At 35.1% G+C, this 20,887-nt stretch overlaps 1 protein-coding gene across 1 annotated transcript in view; it reads left to right on the top strand.

Annotated features, from left to right (window-relative positions):
- LOC142348296 (uncharacterized) overlaps positions 1-20,887 on the top strand; it is a 192,121-nt gene that overhangs the window by 58,900 nt on the left and 112,334 nt on the right. Inside the window, exon 2 of the mRNA XM_075399593.1 lies at positions 15,204-15,358. Coding sequence (XP_075255708.1) covers positions 15,208-15,358 — 151 coding nt within the window. The 5' untranslated portion in view covers positions 15,204-15,207. The remainder of the gene's footprint in view (positions 1-15,203; positions 15,359-20,887) is intronic.

Below are 20,887 nucleotides of genomic sequence, written 5' to 3'. Positions count from 1 at the left end.
AGAAACCTTTCCATATATAAACCAGTGTCCATCCAAATTCTTTTCACTCTTTCCTTTCTTTCATTCCAAATTCTCTCAATTAATTTACGGTGAACACCACTATGATATCAAAAAATATGAAGAAATAAACTCTGTTGTGTCCACTAAAGCTGCAGTTGTGAATGCTTATAAAATTAAAGTGGATTGCGTGATTTAAAAAGAACGAAAAACAGGTTTTTGTAAAAACAGTAACACGAGACGAAATACAATATGGGAAAATCGCAAAAAGCTGAAGCAAGGTTGAGAAATAAAAGAAGACAGCTGCGTATACGCCTATAATCGTGTACAATTGGATCATATAGTAAACAACAAGGAGAGCCCTACTAAACATGTCAAAACAAACAAATCACCATTTTCTTTGAGGAAACGCTTACTTAAAACTTATTGACCATAAGCATACGCTATAACCTGTTGAGCGTTTGGCTTAACTGTTTGGAATAAAGCGAAAAAAGTGGGACTCTTTCGTTGATTTTTGTCAGCTTTCGACAACTCTATGACCCGATTGAAAAAAAAACGTTTTAAAATAAAGTTTTCAAATCAGCAAAAAACCTGAACTAAGAGACGAACTCTTTTCTAGAAACTGTTTATGCACTAGAATTCACACAAAAAGTGGAACTCCTACTTTGCTTTTCGTTAGTTTTCGGCAACCATAAGACCCGGATGAAAAACTTTTTTCATATGCAAACATGCGTCCATCCAAATTTTTTTCATCTTTTAATTCATTACTTTCTTTCATTTTCAATTCTTTCATTGTTTTACGGTGAACACCACAATGATATCAAGAAGTATGAGGAAATAATCGTTGTATTGTCAACTATAACTGCAGTTGTAAAAGCTTAAATAAAATGAGGATTTCGAGTTTAAAAAAAAAACGAAAAGTAAGTTTTTGTTAAAACAGTAACAGGAAACGAAATACAAATCATTAAGACACAAAAGCAGAAGCAAGGTTGAGAATTAAAATAAGAAAGCAGAGTGTACGACTATAATTGTGTACATTTGGATCATATAGTAAACAACAAGGGGAGCCCTACGAAACATATCAAAACAAACAAAGCATCGTTTTCTTTGAGGAAACGCTTACTTAAATCTTATTGGGCAAAAACATACGTTTTAACCAGTTGACCGTTTTGCTTGGTTGTTTGGGAAAAAAAGAAAAAAGTGGGACCCATACATCGCTTTTCGTTAGCTTTCGACAACTCTGAGACCCAATTGAATACAAGACGTTTCAAAATAAAATTTTCAAATAAGCGAAAAACCTGAATTAGGAGACGAACTCTTTTCTACACAAACTAAACCATAAACTATTTATGCACTCGAAATCACACAAAAAAGTGGGACTCCTACGTTGCTTTTCGTTAGCAGTCGACAACTCTGAGTCCCGGTTAAAAAGGACGTTTTGAAATAAATTTTTCAAATGAACAAAAAACCTCAACTAAGGGACGAACTTTTTTTATACAAGCTAAACTAAATCTGTTTTTGCACTAGAACCCACGCAAAAAGTGGGACTCCTACGTTGTTTTGCATTAGTTTTGGACAACCTCAAGACCCGAATGAAAAAAATCTTTTCATATACAAACCTGCGTTCATCCAAAATTTTTTCACTCATCATTTTATTTCATTTCCAATTCTTTCATCTCTTTTACGGTGAACACCACAATGATATCAAGAAGTATGAAGAAACAAAAACCGTTTCGTCCACTATAACTTAAGTTGTAAAAGATTATAAAATTAAAGAGGATTTCGAGATTCCAAAAATTTCGAAAAATAGATTTTTTTTAAAACAATAACACGAGACGAAATCCAAATTGGTAAAACACAAAAGCAGAAACAAGGTCGAGAATTAAAAGAAGAAAGCAGAGCGTACGCTTTTAACTCTGTACAATTGGATCATGTAGTAAACAACATGGAGAGCCCTAATAAACATGTCAAAGCAAACAAAGCATCGTTTCCTTTGAGGAAACGCTTGCCTAAATCTCATCGGCAATAAACATAAGTTATAAGCAGGTACCCGTTTTGCTTGGCTGTTTGGAAAAAAAGCAAAATTAGTTGTAGTCCTAAGTTGCTTTTCGTTTTTTTTTGACAACTCTTAGACCCGATTTGAAATGAAGACGTTTGAAATGAATTTTTCAAATAAGCGGAAATCTTTAACTAAGAGACGAATTTTTTTTCTACATAAACTAAACCCAAAAAATGTTTTTGCACTAGAACTCACACAAAACGTGGGACTCCTACGTTGCTTTTCGTTGGCCTTCGACAATTCTGAGATCCGATAAAAAAAAGACGTTTTATAATGTAATTTTCAAATAAGCGAAAAACCTCAACTAGGAGACGAACTTTTCTATACAAGCTAAACAAAAACAGTTTTTGCACTAGAACCCAAACAAAAACTCGGACTCTTGCAATACTTTTCGATAGCTTTCGACAATTCTAAGACCCGATTGAAAAAAAGACGTTTTATAATAACATTTTCAAATAATCGAAAAACCTGAACTATGAGACGAACTCTTTTCTACACAAACTAAACCAAAAACTGTTTATGCACTAGAGCTCACACATTCAAATATTGGGCTTCCACGAGCTTTCATACCTTAACGTTTCTAGTCTTCAAAAATGCTTCAAAATTATCACTTTTGCAGTCTCACAGGTTTCGATCTAAAAGCTTATTTATTTCGCATTTTGAGAGCATAGCTGGATCGTAATGAAATTGCACATATCGTTGATTTACATTTTCCAAGCATCACCTTGTAATCGTAAAAGCAGTAATCGGGCTAACTGTGATATAAAAACGCTATTAAAGGAGGCTAGGAGAAGAAATCTGAAAAATTAACCCTTACAGTTGAGATGCCTGCTACCATTGATATGGATCAAAAATTTTGTTCGAACAATCTAATGAGAAAGGCTTTATTGTTCAGCATACTTTTCAGCTACGCAAAATCCATTCGATTGCTCTGCTACGTCGTTTGATGACCCTAAAATGTCTCAACTCAATTATTTGAGAGTTCAATATTTTGTTTTTTTTCTGATATAGTTTGTGTTTCGGCCTACTGTAGTTCAGATTGCTTTGATTTACATTTCTCAAATAGAACTTAAAGTTTGGTTGTGGAGTTATTGGACAGGTCATAAAACACATTTTGACGGTCGCAAAAAGATTTGTCAACTGCACTAATTGCGTTTATGTTTCGACTTTTTGGAATATGCCAGATTTGCGCCTATGACTTTGTTTTTTCTCTCTAATCTTAATCGCGGTTCTTCGAAGTAAATTCGCGTTACATCGAATTGTTATTTTGTCGGGTCATAGTTTCAAATCGTTGCAAAATCGAGAGATAGACGCGTTGCAACGAGCTAGTTCTCACTACTTCAAGTAATATCTAAAATTTTGACTAGATTGTCCGGTAATAGCAATTTTTGGTCTGGAGTTCCGGTTCCACCACCTCACTCCGGGTTGCTTACAAACACAATTTACCATGTGTCAAGAATAATTGAGATCTTATCAAGATACCCCAAGAAATTTTCTTGACGTGTCTTGCTGCGGTATTGTCAAGATCTTATCAAGTCGTACCAAGAAACATTTGTCTATCAAGATCTTGGCAAGGTGTTTCAAGTTTGCAATGTAACTGTTAATCTCCGTAGGATGTAATGAGCATATCAGCTAATCCACTTTGGAGTTTGATACAGGTCGCAAGCCATAAAAATCAAAAGTGGTTTTTGCGCTATAAAAAAATTGGGCTTCTACGAGCTTTCATAACTTAACGTTTCTAGTCTTCAAATATGCTTCAAAAATATCCCTTTCGCAGTCACGCAGGTTTCGATTCGAAAGCTTTTTTATTTCGCTAACTGGCCTTAACAATTTTACAATTAGAGCTTATTATCATATATATGATAATATGAGCGTTTGTGTATTCTTGAAGTGTGAATTTGTGCGTGTGAATGCTTCTCATTGTCTAGTTTGTTTGTTGGCTTGCGTGTATGTGTGTTTACTGAGTGGTCAATGAAATTATCTATTTATTTATTTTAAAGGTCCTCATTTTGCATAATATTTTATTGTTTCGTTTGATCGGTTTTAGGAAACTTCGAGTTTTAGCTTGTTTTCATTCGCGAGCTCATAGCAATTTCCTCACAAGAAATCAGGAACTTTGTCCCAAACAAGCAAGGAAAAAGAGCCATTAATAGAGGCCAAGACACTATTCCAGGCTCTAAAAGCTTGTTCCACTGCAGTGAAATCTATCTTTTCTAACGCAGCGTTCTGTGCTTCCGTTCAAACGCAATACAAAATTTAAGGATAAAACTGAAGTACAGCACAGATGGCAATATAAGTAACGATACCCAAACGTTGACAATTTCACATATTTTAAATCATGGCTACCAATAACGACTAACTTTCACAGCTGAATCAAGGTCGAGCATATGCTCAGGTCTCGAAAGATACCATGACCTTATAAAATCTTATACTCAGGACAAAATAACTGTTAAATTGTTCTTTTTCACTAGTAGAAACTGGGTTCTGAGCTAATCTTGTGGACTCAACTCTGAAATTTTTTTTCATTTTAGTTTCGTGAAACTTGTCTCCTTAAAAATGTAAGTATTTCTCGTTTGAAAAAGAGTCAGTCGAAGTTTCTCATTCTATCAAAGTTTCATACTGAAATTTCTAAATAAATTTATGCTGTCATTGAAAATTAATTGAAGGTTACAAATTAATCAAATTTTGCATTTTGTGTAGATTTTTTAATTAGTTATTTATCTCAAAGCCTTACTTTACATAGAAGTTTAAACTAAAAAGTAATCAAAATAAGTCTTCTGTCTATTGAGCGTTCTTTTTTAAAACATTACTACAGAGTAGTAATTATTCCAGAGTAGCTGTATCCCTCTTTTCCTCCAATTAAATGAAACCCTCATATCTTAGATAAGTGTCTGTTCAGTCCAACAACACTCAACCTTTAAATATCTCCCAGAGAAGTTACTTCTATTTAGGTAACCGTAAATGTCATTGTTAACGGGGAAATGATAATAACTTAAAATGGTGAAAAAACTGCTTATAATTGGTGTAAATTTTGTTCGTACGCCTCAAAACTTTTATAACATGCAATTTAACAATTGCCTCTAATTTTGAAATCCCGGGTTGAATCTCCTTCCTAAAATCCTCCTTTTTTGTTGTAAGAGTGGGGTGAGGGGGAATTTGTCTATGGGTGGTAAATTGATGTAAGTGTGTGTGTGTGTGTGTGTGTGTGTGTGTGGGGGGGGGGGGGGTGTTATCTGGTCTGAAGGGCAAAATGATGTAAGATGATTGTTGCAATGGGAGGACTGTTGAGGAGTAGTTACCCCGTGACCAATATTGCGATGAAAAACTGGGCCGGTATGGGCTGCAATGGGAGAACTTTTCAGGAGTTAAACCCTAACCAAAAATTCGATTTAAGAGTTCGCTGAAATAGCTTTAACGGGATGAGTGTTTACCCCAAGATCTAACATTTGGGCTTACAAGGGGATAAAACGATGTACAAGTGATGGGGTAATTTATTCAGAGGGGTAAAAGTGCGTAAGAGTTTGGATGCCAAGTGAGGCAAAATGGTGTACAAGTGAGTGGATTGTTTTATAAAAGGGGGTAAACTTGTGTAAGAATTGGGCTGCCATTCAGTAAAAATGATAAAAAAGTGGGATAGTTTGATGTCAGGGGCTTAATTCTAACAATATTATTCATATAGATTTCAAGAATTGGGCAAGCATGGAGGGTAGGCAGGCTAAGAAAAACCAGCGGAGGTTACAGAGGTTTTGTTTTAACTATTCATTTTGACTATTCAAGTATGTAAGGCGGGGGGGGGGTAAATTGTTAATAGTGTTAATAGGGGGTAAAATGGCATAAGAGTGGGGCTGTCAAGGGGCTATAATAATTTAGGAGTAGGGCTGCAGTGGGAAAGTTTTTAGGAGTCGGGCTGCAGTGAGAAAAATGCAGCTCTGTACTCGTTCATCCTTCTATGTTGCGATGGACTGCAAATGGGATTAAATGACGTAAGTAAGAGGGCTGGAGTAATGGAAAACATACCCCAGGTTCTAACATTTTTTTTACTCTCAATAACAGACCAAAAAGATGTAATAGGGGGAGGTAAGTATCTCTTAACCCACTCTTACATCATTTTACGCCCCATGGCAGCCCATTTCAGCGGGAAAAGTTTTTTTGAACTGCGGTTTTGCAAAATTATTCCATTGCAGCTCCGCTCTTAATTTTTAATGGGCAGCAAAATTTTTCCCGGGCTACGGAGAGACATTTAAACCAAAATCTATCTGTCAACTTTCACTTTTCAATTCTTCAACTTGAGAACAGTTTTTCAAGAGAACAATTTTTTTTCTAAAAAACGAATCAGTATGTAGAATAAAGTCGTAAAGAAATAATAAACACTTCCTATGATTGAACGATGAGGATAACGAATACTGTTTCTTGCTTCTAATTTTTCCTAATTTTTTAAAATTCTTTTGTGACAAATTAATACATGGTTTTGCACAAACTCTGTAGACGAGTGAGAGAAATCTCATATAATTGATATGAGATTAAAAGTTTTCACGCATCACTTATCGACCGTCAACCTCCGGTGGCGGATTGCAGTTGGAACGTACCAAAAACTGTTCATCAACACTGAACATGATTATTAATTTGGCCATAAAACAACTTAACAATAATTTTGTTGAAGAAACCTGACTAAAAAACCTCAACAAAATCAGAGCAAAAGTGATGCAACAAAACATATAACAAAAAGCGAGAATGAACATCGAACATTAAGTTATAACAATCACTAGAATAAATATGAAAACAAAATCAAATTTCCGAAATTTTTATATGTTACTTTCATCAACAACTGTAGTAGAAAGTAGTAGTAACAAAACAGTACACCTGAGGCCTCTTTTTGCCACATTTTACCCAAACATGTTCGATCATGCGCGCGGATGGAAAATTCTTGGCAATTATTCCCTGTATGTTATGATTATGTAATAGACGTACCTCAACTTCATTTTGAAATTGAGAGGAACCCTTTTATGGGTTATTTACTCAAACTCTGCGGTTATCTTGTCTCTTGATGGTTAATTATTGACTCAGAGGAAACAAAAACAAAATAACCATACTTTTAACAAATAGCCTGGAACTATTATTCTGCTTATAGTTGTAAAAATGAAACAAACTAAGAAATTAAATTGATAAAGCACGGTTAAGGACAAAATAATACAACAAAATAACAACAAATTAATAACAAAATAAACTTTTTATAACAAACATCTAAAAAAAAGTTTAAGTCAATTCTCAGTTTTATGTATAAACCCATTTAAAACTGCTTCTCCGTCAGCATCTTGCACGTACTTTTCTTTGTGTTGTCTGGACATCTGGAAAAGATTGTAATCACCTATTGAAGCCACATGAAGCCCTATTGAAACCGGAGCAGTCGCAGGTTGTTGTATCGCCTCGTCAGTACTTCTTGAGATTCCGAACCGGGGTAGAATTGGGCAGCTATCCCCTAAAAGAGCTGAAATTGCCACAAGAAGCTCCTGCGCGGAGCAGTCGCAGGTTGTTGTATCTCCTCGTCATTACTTCTTGAGATTCCGAACCGGGGTAGAATTGGGCAGCTATCCCCTAAAACAGCTGATATTGCCACAAGAAGCTCCTGCGCGGAGCAGTTGCAGGTTGTTGTATCTCCTCGTCATTACTTCTTGAGACTCCGAACCGGGGTAGAATTGGGCAGCTATCACCTAAAAGAGCTGATATTGTCACGAAAAGCTCCTGCGCGGAGCAGTGGCAGGTTGTTGTATCTCCTCATCATTACTTCTTGAGACTACCAACTGGGGTGAAATCGGGCAGATATCCCCTAAAAGAGCTGTTATTGTCACAAGAAGCTCCTGCCCGGAGCAGTCGAAGGTTGTATCTCCTCGTCATTACTTCTTGAGACTCCCAACTGGGGTGGAATCGGGCAGATATCCACTTAAAGAGCTGTTATTGTCACAAGAAGCTCCTGCGCGGAGCAGTCGAAAGTTGTATCTCCTCGTCATTACTTCTTGAGACTCCCAACTGGGGTGGAATCGGGCAGCATCATCATTGTTTAGTGCCTACTGGACAAGCGTTGTTTCTTTGCGGTCGGTTCTTCCTCAGCTTCGAAATCGAAGTAGTGACATCTTGGGAAATGCTTTTCTTTGGAAGCTACATCAATATCAACAATTTCGTCACCATCGGAATCAACTTGAGAAGTTTGTCAGAACCCAGGATCAGGTGGAGAATATGTTTCTTCAATCTCAATGTTCAGTTGTTCAGCTAAATCTCCGAAACTTTCACGTTCATTCATCTCAATATAGGACTTTAGAGTTCTTTCCGGATGATTTCTATCTTTTTGACCAATTTGTAGTGTCCATAAGCATATGAGCGAACGCCATCACTCAGATAATAACACTTATCGTCAAATGAACTCAAGGCAATTTTGTTAGACTCTGTTATGTTGAGTGTGTGTTTGTCACTAGTTTTCTCAATGGAGATTTGGATTTGAGCACATCTTTGAATTTATCATGATGAAGTGTCTTTTTCACATGTTTGCCTACACCCTCGGCACTTTTTTTTGACTGTGTGCAAAGTTTATACAGAGTAGGCTTTGGGTTTCAGAAAAACTGCTTCCATCACAGTGTTGCCATTCAGCTCATCTGATATTTTTCGTGGCACTTTTTTGTTCAATTCAATATGTAATTGATGATCCTTGGGTTAATTACTCAAATCAAGTACATGTTTTAGGTGTGCAAGATCTTCGTATATGTCATCCGTCTCAATCTCGGAAAATAGGGAATCAGTGTCACGGTACATTATACGAGATTTTTGTCAAACAAAGGCCTCATGTCTGCATAATGAAACCTGTACAGATGTAGTTTTGACAGATCTAAGATAGCAGCACCCAGATAAGTTGGTTCATTCCACCTGATCTCTTCCTGGCTATGAGTGATCCCGGCTAGATTTTCTCAAAAAATTGGTGAATTTCTCAGAGATGTACTTGTTGCATTAGAATTTTGCTTTCTCGTCGTTTTCAACAAATACATTTTGTATCGAGATCTCAAACTTTCCATAGTCATTTCGAAGAATGAATTGTTCAACAATTTGAAAAAGTCCTTTTCGAAAGTGCTAATAACGGGCTGCTGTCGCAACTTTGTATTCTGTTGAATATAGCACTTCATAACGTCACTCTGGTTGAAACTCAGTGTCTCTTGTAGTTTGGTTGCTTGGAGCCGCTGTTCACAAAAAAACTTTAGAATTGAATAATGACATGCATAGTTTTTCTTTGACTGAAACGTTACGAGAAGCTTCGGGATATGACTGGTCTTGTTCCCCAATTCTAATTGATAGCATCTCAGCATCGATTGCTGACTTTTCAGCAGCCAAAAGAACATCATTGTGAGAGTCATGTAAATTGCTAGGATAATTCAAGTCAACAATAACAAAGTACCCAACATCACTTTCCTCAGATCATTGCATGATCTTGTCCAAACTGATGTCTGACCGTTAAAAACCTCCGGTTGGCAGCTTTCTTCATTATTGTTCCACCGTATAATTTAACGACGTCCAGAAAATGTCCAAACATAATCGGTTCATCTTCATCAGAAACATCAAGTATTTGTTGTTAGCTTTCATCTACCGCTTTTCAACAATTCCATTCAAACCTCCACGGATTGCTCTCTCACAAAACAACAGCATATCTATATCAGAGAGCCAATCAAGTTGCACTTCAGTTCTTTTCACCATTGCATCCCATGAAATATTGGGTGCACTATAGTAATGACAGGTGCCTAATCCATATACCTGCTCAAACAGTCTCTGGCATTTTCCAAACACGTCAGCCAGAAGAATGACATCAGTTTTGAGATACAACATGAGATAGTCACCAAACTTTTTGCAGCCAAACATATTCCAAACTTTGTTACCATGCTGAACATCCTCCTCAGAAACATCAATTTGACAACAACTTTTCAGAGAGTTTCTCAAAGCTATCGAGATACGAATATGGGAAAACTCCTTTCTTTTGCAAAATTTCGACATGTTTTGGGAAATGTTTAGATAATTGATTGTAGTCCTTTGTTTCGAGTGTTGTAGCCAGAGTGTCAAGACTCCCCGTTAAAAAAAAGGAAACTGTCCAGGAAACGAAATTTTTCGTAAAGTAGCTTGTCACCCTTTGTTCTACCAACAGGAACAAACAACGGGAATGAGATGTATGTCTCACTGTTGCAAGGAATTACTGTCGTTTTTTTTTTTTCGATTGGATTTCAATGTGTTTCAGTAGATGATATGCGTCATATTTACTTAGGTTGTGGAAGAAAACAGAAATAAAAGTCTGCGTACGAAGCTTCAGATTGCAGCTGTTGTGTGCAACTCCGTAGATTTCACCAGTAAAGAGATCATGATGGATCACTTTTTCGTCGTTCAAACACAGCTGACAAATAACGCATCTTGTACTCTGATCAATTATTCTCATCCGTTCTTCATCAGATATTATGAGATCTCTATGCTTTTGTTTTCTCTCAGAAATTGATTTGGCATTCTCTCGGAGCCACCGAAAAAACTATTGGATACATTTCTCACCTTCAAATCTATAATAATAATTTCCACCTTTTTAATCAACAGCACAGAAAACTATTGCGCAAGGTTTCTGATTTTCGTTGTTCAAGGTGTAGCTAGTATCAGGATTCTGGCGGCAGGTGTCATGCTTAAAGCTGACAACTTGTCTGTTGGCGTAAATAACTAAAGGAACTGAAAACGTTTTATGCCAGTTTGTAAATTCAATTTATGAGTCTTCCGTTGGCATATTAATGTTAACAGCTTTATGCTGCCCACACAATTTTCAAATGTTTTTCAAGTGATAGGGTGCTTTGAAAGCCGTGAAGGCAACGTTCGCAAAATTTGTATCGGTGGTGTTCTTTACCACTGAATTGGCGGGCCATGAACGCATGAAATTTCGTTATCAAGCAGTAATGACTATTAAACCCATCGGTCAGCAGCAACAATGGAATAATTTTTTGTGTTTTTATTTTAGACAAATAAAGTGGTAAATTTTTGTTTTTGTCGAAGACATTAATTCCAATATTGTTTTGTTTCTCAAACTTTGGAACATCCGTCAAAGACATGGGGAACTTAATATTATCCAAATTGAGTTTGTGCAAACTTGACTTGTATTTGTTTTGCTCCTTCTCTGGAAACATTGCTGCAAGCACTGAGTATGCAAAGCTTTTGTTGTCATTGTTTCGTATATTCAGAAGAATAAATGGTTTCCTGCTAGAGCAGCTGGCGTGGCAATGTAACTGCTTCCTCTGATGGGCTTGATCTTGTTTATGTTGGTATCCAAATGATTATTTTCTGAACAACGAATCCACCTCCTCCGGTTGAAAAAATTTGGATTGAATGGTTTTTCCGGTCAATCATTTCAAAAATTTCACCATCTGATGGTTCTGTCGTTAGAACTTTCGACTTTGTCTTTGCATGACAGCCGACTTTGGTATCATCTGTTGGTTTCAACATCTGTACAAAAACAGAGAGCTGAATTTTCAAAGGTCCAAGTCTGCTATTTCAGGTCTTCCAAATGCTCCGTAAAAAATTAAAGACATCAATTTGGTTGTCCGCTTGTAACCTGAAGGACTGGAAAAATTTTGTAATCGCATGTTTAGCCTTCTGTTGCTCAATCTTGCTATTAACTTTCTTTGGAACCTCTGTGTGAGTACCATGAGCGTCATCTTCATAACTAGCGTACGATGAAGCATCGCAATAAATTTGTGTACATTGCTTGCACTTTGCATATGTCTGTTATCCATGAACTGTCTTCAAATGACGGATTACACTTCTGCTCACTCTAAATTTGCTACCACAAACTCCACAAACATAGGTTGCTGTTTTTTCATAATTTATGCTCTGCTCCTTCTCCATATGTTGCAATAGTTTCTGCTTCTTTTTGTATTTCTTCGAGCACTCGTCACAGTTGAAAGTCTTCATCTAAAACAGAAAAAGGTGTATAAACATCTGATCACTGATAAACTTTGAAAAAAACCTTCAATAAAGACTCAACCCCGGATCTTTTATACTAGTTAAATTATACAAGGAATACGCGGAATTTAATCACTGAACGTTTTCGCTTACATGTCCTAAGATATACTATCTAGTAAATCAGTGGTTTAATTGATCGTGACCTTGTATTGTTTTTTTCTGTGTCCTTATGCTCTCTGCGATCAAAGTGACAAATTGTTGTTCCACCCGATTGTTCTTCTTGACACTACTCGGTTTCCTGACAGATCCTTCAAAACTTAAAACAAGATTTTTCATTACTTTTGCTTTCTCGAGGACTTTGTTTTAACTTTTTAGTATTACTTCAAACGACCAGATAAAGTGGTAAATTTTTTTTTGTCGAAGACATTAATTCCAATATTGTTTTGTTTCTCAAACTTTGGAACATCCGTCAAAGACATGGGGAACTTAATATTATCCAAATTGAGTTTGTGCAAATTTGACTTGTAATTGTTTTGCTCCTTCTCTGGAAACATTGCTGCAAGCACTGTGTATGCAAAGCATTTGTTGTCATTGTTTCGTATATTTAGAAGAAAATGGTTTCCTGCTAGAGCAGCTGGCGTGGCAATGTAACTGCTTCCTCTGATGGGTTTGATCTTGTTTATGTTGGTATCCAAATGATTAATTTTCTGAACAACGAATCCACCTCCTCCGGATGAAAAAATTTGGATTGAATGGTTTTTCCGGTCAATCATTCCAAAAATTTCACCATCTGATGGTTCTGTCGTTAGAACTTTCGACTTTGTGTTTGCATGACAGCCAACTTTGGTATCATCTGTTGGTTTCAACATCAGTACAAAAACAAAGAGCTGAATTTTCAAAGGTCCAAGTCTGCTATTTCAGGTCTTCCAAATGCTCCGTAAAAAATTAAAGACATCAATTTGGTTGTCCGCTTGTAACCTGAAGGACTGGAAAAATTTTTTCGATCGCGTGTTAAGCCTTCTGTTGCTCAATCTTGCTGTTAAGTTTCTTTGGAATCTCTGTGTGAGTACCATGAGCGTCATCTTCATAACTAGCGTACGATGAAGCATCGCAATAAATTTGTGTACATTGCTTGCACTTTGCATATGTCTGTTATCCATGAACTGTTTTCAAATGACGGATTACACTTCTGCTCACTCTAAATTTGCTACCACAAACTCCACAAACATAGGTTGCTGTTTTTTTCATAATTTATGCTCTGCTCCTTCTCCATATGTTGCAATAGTTTCTGCTTCTTTTTGTATTTCTTCGAGCACTCGTCACAGTTGAAAGTCTTCATCTAAAACAGAAAAAGGTGTATAAACATCTGATCACTGATAAACTTTGAAAAAAACCTTCAATAAAGACTCAACCCCGGATCTTTTATACTAGTTAAATTATACAAGGAATACGCGGAATTTAATCATTGAACGTTTTCGCTTACATGTCCTAAGATATACTATCTAGTAAATCAGTGGTTTAATTGATCGTGACCTTGTATTAATTTTTTTTCTGTTTCCTTATGCTCTCTGCAATCAAAGTAACAAACTTTTGTTCCCCCTTTTTCATTACTTTTTGCTTTCTGGAGGACTTTGTTTTAACTTTTTAGTATTACTTCAAACGACCAATACTTTTTAAATGAATTAACCTGACTTTATTGGCGGGGTAGAAATTGCTCTCAGTTTGCAATTGTGTTTTTTCTGCTCGATGATTGTCTACCCTGTCAATAACCACTGATCTTTGCTGGACTAAATAACATTAATGAGGTCAAAGTTTCGATTTTTTCAGATTATTATTTTTAAGAGTGCTTTGTTGTTCTTTTCTGACATAAACTCTTTTGAAGAATCATTTACTTGCTTTTATCGTGTTCAAACTTGTTGTTTTTGGATACGAATTTCGTCAAAACATAATACAACTGAATCATATGGCTTGTTGTGTAATAAATGAAAGAGAAGTCTATTAACAGTCTGAACGAGACGAGTTCGAGTTTGAGTTTGAGTTTGTGTTCTAAAAATAGCCCTTAGGTAATATTTTCTTCAAAAAATAGAACGCTTCCCAACCCAGACGTTTCACATGTAGTTAAAATTACTATATTCAACATGAGAAATCTTTGAGTCTGCATACGCGAAACCAATATATTTTTTATTAACCTTAGACGCCCCAGATTTCGGGTACTCTGCAAAAAAGCATTCATGACAAATATAGACTAGATTTATAGCCCTTAGGCATTTGTCGGGTAAACAAACAGTATTCTCCACAGTGTGTTATTATCCCTTATCAACTTATAAACCTGTTTGCTTCAAAATGAAGTTAAGGTAAGTCCATAACATATTCAGGCAACAATCCTAACATATAGGGAATAATTGCCAAGAATTTTCCATCCGCGCGCATGATCGAACATGTTTGCGTAAATTGTGCCAAAAAGTGGGCTCAGGTGTACTGGTTTGTTACTACTGAAATTTGTTTTTTTCCTCATATGAGCCGCAGAATTAAGCTCAACATATAGAAATCGGCAAGGAAATTGTTGACAACTAAATTGCAACTAAACCATTATGTTTATTATAGGCTTGCGGAATTTGTTGCACTTGAATTGGTGTCGAACCAAAATGTAAAGATGGCAATTTTGTCAATATAAAACAGAGTTTCAAAAGCTCGCATTTAATTTTGCCTATATTATACATGTTAACTGTCGCCTTTAAGAAGCTGAAGAACGTCAACAAGAAATTTTTGTTTCCGGAAAAACTGACTTTTGACGCTTTTATAAAGAGAAACGATCGTACGTCAAAGTAATCGAACTCTTTTGAATCATTGCCAACTGCGAAAGTGTTCTTTATTCTTTGGAAAGATATTTTGGCGTTGCCTCAAGATAAATTCTCAACCAAAAAACCAATAGAAGAAAAGATTCTGGATATATGACGGGGACCTCCACGTTGCCGGGGTACAAAACGCAAAATAAAAATCAAATTCATCCCTTGAAAAGCGTTTTTTTCCAATTCAACGCAGTTGTGTGACTGCATCTCAGTGTTCTTTTTTCTACCTTCTGTTTTTGAGGTTCTTTGTTCTTTTTATGAGTCGAAGTCTAAACCGAGAACATATGAGTAATTTTTGTGTTTTTAATCACTGTTTCAAATTATTAATTTCTGTATTTTAGCGACATGAACGTGGCCACATTAGCTTCCAGTGTACTTGTTCAATATGCTCTTGTGTCTGTGACTGGCAATGAATGGAAGTACATAGGAGGAGTGCCCCTTGAGGGCGAAGCTTTAATTAAACAAACAGCTTCTGCGGTTGACAGCAACATGAATGGTACGACTACATTTTTTAAAACAGAATTATCACCCCTGGTATCCTAAACACCCTCGAAAAAAACACAAACAACCCATTCATTTGAGAGGGTACGAGAGGGTAAGAGGGTACAACCGTTATGGGTACTAGAGAACATCATCAAAAGATTTTGGCTCAACTTTAGCCAGAACCCTTAACTATCAGGTTAAAGTTAATATACTTCTCCTTGACGTGTATTATATACTCAAGACCTCAAACAGAGATTTTGAATTCAGAGAAAATGTTACTGGGCTTAATATGAGACGGCGAACAATATCCCAAACTAACACTTTTTGTGGTTGAGAATTCAAACTATGCTCATGATTGGGACAGCAAAGTTTGTTTGTTTCAAGTGATTTTGTTTTAACTGAGTGAAGGTAATTCAATTCATTGAAAATCGTCTGAAGCAGACAATATATTTTTTACGTAAAGGTTTTCGTTCTAATTTTGATCTTCTAGTTTTTGCCAACATAATTTTTTGACCTTCACGAAATTGGTATCATCTAAAACAGTAAAATGTAAAACCAATATAGCATGCCCACTTTTTTTATTTTTGTAAAAACTTTCTATTCAACTTTACTGAGCTGAAAACTTATTTTTGAAGAAATGAATTAGCGTTATAACAGGCTGGATAGAATTAAAATTTTGCAAGGTGTCTATAGATAACGCTTTAAGCAGAGTTTCGTAATGAATGCATGTAAGAATCAAGATAGGTTTCACATGAGATCAATTTGTTTTTTAAAACCAAAAGTATTCAATGCTTGGTTGACTAAAAAAAACTCTAAGTCGGTCAAAGAAAAATTCCGGCGCAGGATACTCATCAGAAATTTGATAAACTTTTAACAATAATTTCCCACAAATCATTAAAAGATTTAAATGGTTTAACCAATGAAACAACTATCGGGATTATAATGCACTAAATAGTTGTAAATGTTACTGAGTAAAGTTTCGCAAAATATCACACTCTCCAAAAAACAAAGAAATGGTGAATCAAATTTAAACAGCAATGTAATATTCACGTCTCAGACTGAGATTTTGAGCAAAAATGTCTGTTACCTACTAACAGAAAACAAACAGGAGCCGAAAAAATCTTACGGTTCTTCTAAATGAACTAAATTTTTAACTTGCTCGTAAAGTTAGATGTATTTTTGCCGCATTGAAGATCTTAAAATAGATTTTTTTTGCTACAGCTGAAATTCGCTTACATATTTGGAATTTATTACAACTTGATTCCAAAAATTATGAATAAAAAATATCCAAAACTGAAAAATCCAAAAAAAATATTATGTCTGATCTCAACCTACCATTTTTGGCTGTTATTGATGTAAGAACATTTCACATTTTTAAACAAACATATCCTGTTTTTCGCAGCGTAAGTGAAATAAAAGCCCAGAATATAGTCCCAAGAATCTTCTTCACATATAGTTTTCTTCATGAAAACTTGGACAACTGTCTAAATTGGATATTCTCGCCTCCTTTCGGCCATGTTCCGACGTGCAGGATATATTACAATCACTTCATTTATAAATTTAATTAAGTTAGTTTTGTAGTTTTGATTTGATTCTCTATTTTGATTTGATTCTCTATTTGTAGTTTTGATTTGATTCTCTATTTGATTCTCTAGTTTAGATTTTTCAAACTCTCCAAGGCAACGGAAAATATCTTTTTCGCCTCTTTTCCAAACGCATTGGGTTCATTGCATCACTCACAAAATTTCAAATAGAAAAAAATTCAGTCTATATTTTTAAAGTTCAATATCTCTAGAGGAAAGAATTGTTCAACTTGTGTTGTCAAGGGAAGGCAAACAATCCATTGTATGATTTCAAGACAACAAACCTCTTTTGTTTTCTCTTTTATTGAATGGCAAGACTACATTTCTTAATGGAACGACTACATTTCTTGTATGGTGTAGTATAAATGGTACGACTACATTTCTTAATACAGAATTATCACCTACGACTACATTGGTACGACTACATTTCTTAACACAGAATTATCACCCCTGGTATCCTAAATACCCTCGAAAAAAACACAAACAACCCATTCATTTGAGAGGGTACGAGAGGGTAAGAGGGTACAACCGTTATGGGTACTAGAGAACATCATCAAAAGATATTGGCTCAATTTTAGCCAGAACCCTTAACTATCAGGTTAAAGTTAATATACTTCTCCTTGACGTGTATTATATACTCAAGACCTCAAACAGAGATTTTGAATTCAAAAAAATTGTTACTGGGCTTAATAGGAGACGACGAACAACATCCCAAAATAACACATTTTGTGGTTGAGAATTCAAACTATGCTCATGATTGGGACACCAAAGTTTGCTTGTTTCAATTGATTTTGTTTTAACTGAGTGAAGGTAATTCAATTCATTGAAAATCGTCTGAAGCAGACAATTTATTTTTTACGTAAATGTTTTCGTTCTAATTTTGATCTACTAGTTTTTGCCAACATAGTTTTGATCTTCACGAAATTGGTATCATCTAAAACAGTAAAATGTAAAACCAATATAGCATGCCCACTTTTTTATTCACGGGCCTTCAGATAGTAAAAACTTTCTATTCAACTTTACTGAGCTGAAAACTTATTTTTGAAGAAATGAATTAGCGTTATAACAGGTTGGATAGAATTAAAATTTTGCAAGGTGTCTATAGATAACGCTTTAAACAGAGTTTCGTAATGGATGCATGTGTGAATCAAGACAGGTTTCACATGAGATCAATTTATTTTTTAAAACCAAAAGTAATCAATGCTTGGTTGACTAAAAAAACTCTAAGTCGGTCAAAGAAAAATTCTGGCGCAGGGTACTCATCAGAAATTTGTTAAACTTTTAACAATAATTTCCCACAAATCATCAAAAGATTTAAATGGTTTAACCAATGAAACAACTATCGGGATTATAATGCACTAAATAGTTGTAAATGTTACTGAGTAAAGTTTCGCAAAATATAACACTCTCCAAAAAACAAAGACATGGGGAATCACATGTAAACAGCAATGTAAAATTCACGTCTCAGACTGAGATTTTGAGCAAAAAATGTTTGTTACCTACTAACAGAAAACAAACAGGAGCCGAAAAATCTTACGGTTCTTCTAAATGAACTAAATTTTTAGCTTGCTCGTAAAATTAGATGTATTTTTGCCGCATTGAGGATCTTTAAATAGAATTTTTTTTTTGCTACAGCTGAAATTCGCTTACATATGTGGAATATATTACTACTTGATTACAAAAATTATGAATAAAATATATCCAAAACTGAAAAATCCAAAAAAATATTATGTCTGATCTCAACCTACCATTTTTGGCTCTTATTGATGTAAGAACATTTCACATTTTTAATTAAACATATCCTGTTTTTCGCAGCGTAAGGGAAATAAAAGCCCAGAATATAGTCCCAGGAATCTTCTTCACGTATAGTTTTCTTTGTGAAAACTTGGACAACTGTCTAAATTGGATATTCTCGCCTCCTTTCGGCCATGTTCCGACGTGCAGGATATAGTACCATCACTTCATTTGGAAATTTAATTAAATTAGTTTTGTAGTTTTGATTTGATTCTCTATTTTGATTCGATTCTCTATTTGTAGTTTTGATTTGATTCTCTATTTGATTCTCTAGTTTAGATTTTTCAAACTCTCCAAGGTTACGGAAAATATCTTCTTCGCCTCTTTTCCAAACGCATTGGGTTCATTGCATCACTCACAAGATTTCAAATAGAAAAAAATTCAGTCTATATTTTTAAAGTTTAAAAATCTCTAGAGGAACGGATTTTTCAACTTGTGTTGTCAAGGGAAGGCAAACAATCCATTGTATGATTTCAAGACAACAAACCTCTTTTGTTTTCTCCAGGTTCAATATCTTCTCGAGACTTTGTGGAAAAACTCTAGGAGACACATGACTTCAAAGTTTAAACATCGGATATCTGTGGAACACAATTTTTTGAGACGTTCTATCCAAAAGTGTTCTGATAATGTTATTTCAAAACGTGGTAGAGAAATTTCTTACAGAAATTTTCAGAATTTTGACCCTAGGGTTTTTGAATGTTAAAATAAATAAAAAAAATTAAAATGAGCACTTTTTTATTTATTTTGATAGCTTGAGGTTCTCTCATAACTAACTTCCGCCTTTAGAATGCTGACATTATGAATCCAATAACCGAAGAAACGCTTGCTTTGGTTAAAAGTCAACTTTCAAAGTGCATTATTTATTAGTTTGAACAGTCAATCTACGCACTGTCAAATCTGTTTGGAGATGTGGAAATTGTGTTGAATTTTTTTATTAATTAGGATGTCAATAGTTCCACTATTAATTTTAACGTTCCAATGAAAAATTACTCCCCTTTTACTTTTATAACATTTTTTGTGATCCACGCTTTGGCTGAATTTCAATCGGTCTTCTACTCTTAGATGTAGTATTGTGTTGCTCTCTATTTGATTCTCTAGTTTAGATTTTTCAAACTCTCCAAGGCTACGGAAAATATCTTCTTCGCCTCTTTTCCAAACGCATTGGGTTCATTGCATCACTCACAAAATTTCAAATAGAAAAAAATTCAGTATATATTTTTAAAGTTTAAAAATCTCTAGAGGAACGGATTGTTCAACTTGTGTTGTCAAGGGAAGGCAAACAATCCATTGTATGATTTCAAGACAACAAACCTTTTTTGTTTTCTCCAGGTTCAATATCTTCTCGAGACTTTGTGGAAAAACTCTAGGAGACACATGACTTCAAATTTTAAACATCGAATAACTGTGGAACACAATTTTTTGCGACGTTCTATCCAAAAGTGTTCTGATAATGTTATTTAAAAACGTGGTAGAGAAATTTCCTACAGAAATTTTCAGAATTTTGACCCTAGGGTTTTTGAATGTTAAAATAAATAAGAAAAATTAAAATGAGCACTTTTTTATTTATTTTGATAGCTTGAGGTTCTCTCATAACTTACTTGCGCCTTTAGAATGCTGACATTATGAATCCAATAACCGAAGAAACGCTTGCTTTGGTTAAAAGTCAACTTTCAAAGTGCATTATTTATTAGTTTGAACAGTCAATCTACGCACTGTCAAATCTGTTTGGAGATGTGGAAATTGTGTTGAATTTTTTTATTAATTAGGATGTCAATAGTTCCACTATTAATTTTAACGTTCCAATGAAAAATTAATCCCCTTTTACTTTTATAACATTTTTTGTGATCCACGCTTTGGCTGAATTTCAATCGGTCTTCTACTCTTAGATGTAATATTGTGTTGCTCTCTATTTGATTCTCTAGTTTAGATTTTTCAAACTCTCCAAGGCTACGGAAAATATCTTCTTCGCCTCTTTTCCAAACGCATTGGGTTCATTGCATCACTCACAAAATTTCAAATAGAAAAAAATTCAGTCTATATTTTTAAAGTTTAAAAATCTCTAGAGGAACGGATTGTTCAACTTGTGTTGTCAAGGGAAGGCAAACAATCCATTGTATGATTTCAAGACAACAAACCTTTTTTGTTTTCTCCAGGTTCAATATCTT

This window comes from Convolutriloba macropyga, chromosome 10, assembly GCF_964194025.1.
Source record: "Convolutriloba macropyga chromosome 10, txConMacr16.3, whole genome shotgun sequence".
NCBI lineage: Eukaryota > Metazoa > Xenacoelomorpha > Acoela > Convolutidae > Convolutriloba > Convolutriloba macropyga.
The sequence above is the reverse complement of the archived record's forward strand: the minus strand, read 5'-3'. Positions and strand labels throughout refer to the sequence as shown.